The sequence below is a fragment of the Apodemus sylvaticus genome, chromosome 17, assembly GCF_947179515.1.
Source record: "Apodemus sylvaticus chromosome 17, mApoSyl1.1, whole genome shotgun sequence".
In the NCBI taxonomy this organism is placed as follows: domain Eukaryota; kingdom Metazoa; phylum Chordata; class Mammalia; order Rodentia; family Muridae; genus Apodemus; species Apodemus sylvaticus.
Window position 1 is genome coordinate 9,785,490 of NC_067488.1, and position 3,786 is coordinate 9,789,275.

General features: G+C 40.3%; 1 protein-coding gene across 1 annotated transcript; it reads left to right on the forward strand.

Moving 5' to 3' along the window:
* The first annotated feature begins 1,953 nt into the window (after positions 1-1,953).
* LOC127668097 (60S ribosomal protein L7a-like) lies at positions 1,954-2,705 on the forward strand. The gene is made up of 2 exons (XM_052161530.1): positions 1,954-2,043; positions 2,208-2,705. Exons 1-2 carry the CDS (start codon positions 1,954-1,956, stop codon positions 2,703-2,705), a joined length of 588 nt encoding a protein of 195 aa, XP_052017490.1.
* Positions 2,706-3,786: the final 1,081 nt, after the last annotated feature.

Here is a 3,786-nt window from a genome sequence, read left to right on the forward strand (position 1 = left end):
AAGGACACTGAGGTCGGTCTTAGTTACTGTCCTATTGCTGGGAAGAGACTCCACAACCAAGGCAACTCTTATGAAAGAAGCATTTAATTGGAGACCTCTACAGTAGAGTGGCATATAAGTACCGGAACAGAGAGGTACATCCTGATGCTTGGGCAGAGAGATGAAGACTGAGACACAATTGGCCTACTGTGTATCGTTGAAAGCTGAAAGCCCACCCAAGGAACACACTTTCTTCACCAAGGCCACACTGAACCCAATAAATCCACACCTCCTAATCCTTCTAGTCTTTCTCAAATAGTGTCACTCCCTGATGACCAAGCATTTAAATACATAGGCTTATGGTGGGGCCATTCCTACTCAAACCATCACAAAGACTACAGTGTAGAAGTCAGTGTCCACAGCACAGGTTGTTCACAACTGCTACCATGGAACAGGTTAGACTCAGCCTATATTTTCCACAGTGTCACTAGAATATTTCTTTAAGAACTAATTAACTCACATCCTAAATCCACATTGTATATGTAAAGCTTTCTGATTAGAACATTAATCTTTTCAGATCCCCCTGCTGAGTGTATTGGCAAATTTTTTATCTTCTCTGATACAACAGCAGAGCCCAAAACTTACATCATGAGTTTCGAGGCAGTGATGAGACAGTATGATCTCATTCCTCGCTGCTTGTTTTGCTCTCCCACTGGACTTGACTTTGAAGAACAATTGCTACATTTTTTAGTCTAAAAATATAACTATGTAGCCTGACCTCTGTATTCTTCAAAGTCTCCAGGCACAGGTTGATCTATTGGCTACGTCCTTTCACATTGCCTAGCAACAGGCAGACTGTGCTATTACTCACTTCACCAGCCACATGCCCTTCCCTCTGCAGGCAGTTTTATTGCACCTGGGAAAAGCAGCCCTCAAGTGACCTCTACATTTAAACAAAAGGGACCTCAAGGGCTTAGCTGGCATTCATAGCGAGCCGCCTCCAAGCACTTTCTGTACATCGAACATGCCTTAAACATGTCAAGAACTTTAATTAGAGCAGGGTGTAAACTCACTCACGGTTCTGAATGCCTCTGTGGATCTCTGATTACACATAAGATGACCATGCAAAATGGAAAGGAAACATCAGTTTACTGAATGTTATAGAACAATTGAAAATATCAGCTATGGTCAATATGAGGCAAGTACTATTGATTAAATTATCATTTTTAAAGACATTGAATGGAAGAACCTTTTATTTAAAGCTGTCAGTTGTAGACTTAGTAATAAATGAAACTTGTAGAAGTAAAAGCAAATGAAGTATGTCTTAAAATTATAAATCATTCATTTCTTGTATTTTATTTCCTCTTTGGGGTCTAAAGAACAAAAATATTTGGTAGGACCTTGACCCTTTATATTGCTTTGGAAGTTCTGCTTTTCTTCCCTGGATCAATTTTTACTTATTTTTTTTAAAATTAGACTGGCTTCCTTTAATTCTCAACATTAAACCAGAAAACCATACTCCAATTCAATGTATACCATTATTTTACAAGTTTACTTAATGTCTTAGTTCACCGAAGACTGCTGCTTCCTAGTCACTTCATATCTGTCTTTTGAAATGCATATATGTATATGCATATACCATACACATATATATATACAATATATGTGTATGTATATTATGTGTATATGTAAACATACACATGCATACACACATACCAAGTCAATTTAATAAACATATATAGGGAATGTATGTGTGTGTATGTGCATGTGTAAGTGTGTGTGTGTGTATGTGTATGTATGCATAAATATTTGCAAATTCAACAAGGAAATGACAATGACTTCTAACCCACAAAGATAAATGAAAATAACAGGCAAAGCAAGCATTGGCAAGGATGTGACAAAATCAGGAACTTTGTAAATTGCAATTAGTATTATAAATTGTATATTCCTTCCTCTCTCCACCAGCCGAGCAAGATGCCCAAAGGAAAGAAGGTCAAGGGGAAGAAGGTATCCCCCCAGTCTCCCCTCCCCCACACCATCGTCAAGAAGCAGGAGGCCAAGAAGGTGATCAACCCTTTGAGAAAAGGCCCAAGAACTTCAGCATTGGCCAGGACCACCAGCCCAAAAGAGATCTAACACACTTTGTCAAATGGCGCCACTACATCAGGCTGTAGCAGCAAAGAGCCATCCTCTATAAGTGCCTCAAAGTCCCTTCTGCCATTAACCAGTTCACCCAGACCCTGGACAGGCAAACAGCTACTCAGTTGCTTAAGCTTGCCCACAATTACAGGCCAGAGACAAAGCAAGAGAAGAAACCACTGGCAAAGGGGACGTCCCACCTGTCCTCCGAGCAGGAGTCAATCACAATCACTACTTATGTGGAGAACAAGAAGGCTCAGCCTGTGGTGATTGCCCAAGATGTATACCCCATTGAGCTGGTGGTTTTACTGCTTGCCCGCTGTCGAAAGATGGGGGTGCCCTACTGCATCATCAAGGGAAAGGCCAGGCTGAGGCGCCTGGTTCACAGGAAGACATGCACCACTGTTGCCTTCACACAGGTGAACTCAGAAGACAAGGGTGCTCTGGCTATGCTAGTGGAAACTATTAGGACTACAATGACAGCTCGCCACCCCTGGGGAGGCAATGACCTGGATCTTAAGTCTGCGGCTCACATTGCCAAGCTAGAAAAGGCAAAGGCTAAAAATCTTGCCACTAAATTGGGTTAAATGTACACTAAGTTTTTCTGTATGTGAATATAATTACAAAATTATCTTCCAAAAAAATAAATTGTATATTCCTCACTTATCACGAAAAATGTTGTATACTGTGATTTCTTATGATATTAAAGGTCCTCCTTCAAGTGTTTACATATGATCAAGGTTACTTTGAATCCATATTAAAAGTTCAGTAATGAATGTCCATAGTAGTGTTCTTGATAGTAGTCAAAAGGGAGAAGAGAAAAAGATCAAACTTGGAGGAATGGGAAACTGGGGCATCCTTTGCTCTAAAAAGGATAGAATAGCACTCACAGCAGAAAAAGAACTTGAAAGTACAATGCTTAGGGAAAAAGCCAACCACCAAAATGTCACACACTATAGAGGAATTTTAATCCCACAACATGTCTTCTCTGACAAAGGATCACAGCCAAAGGTGTGATCTGTCTGTAATTCAGATATCCTGGATTCCAGTATGATCTGGTTAGATATGCCCTTAGCACATACTTTTAATCCCTAAAAATGAAGGTAAGGTTAGTTTGTAGAAGAAAGCCGCCATGTTTGGAAGTGATATCTAATTGTGGGGGATACAAAGTGCTGTATCAGAGAAAGATTTGAAGAATGATTCAAAGATAGGATATTCTCAACTCACATGAGAACAGCAGAGGAAGAGAGGTTACTAAAGACCAGCAAGAGATAAAAAAGGGGGTGTGGTGAGTGGTACCATATAGTTTGCCAGGGCAGTTTTACAGATAGAGGTTATAGAGTGAACAAGCTAGATATGGGTGAAGACAGAATTGGCCAGAGAATGAGAAGAAGACTAGAACTTATTGCCCAAGATAGTATGAGGATAGGCAGAACACTTCAGTCAGAAGCCAAGAAAGCCCAGGTTGAATCAGTCATCTCAGAAGATTGGATTGTATGGAGGTTAGGTACTTTTAGGCCCAGGCCTAGGGATAGTTAGAAATGCTGTGGGTTCAGCTGAAGCCATGCATTCACACAGGTTGGGTACAGCTCTTATCTTATTACTTCATCTGAGGAAATGAAGGCAACATTTACATTTACACACACTGATTCTGTATATATAATATAA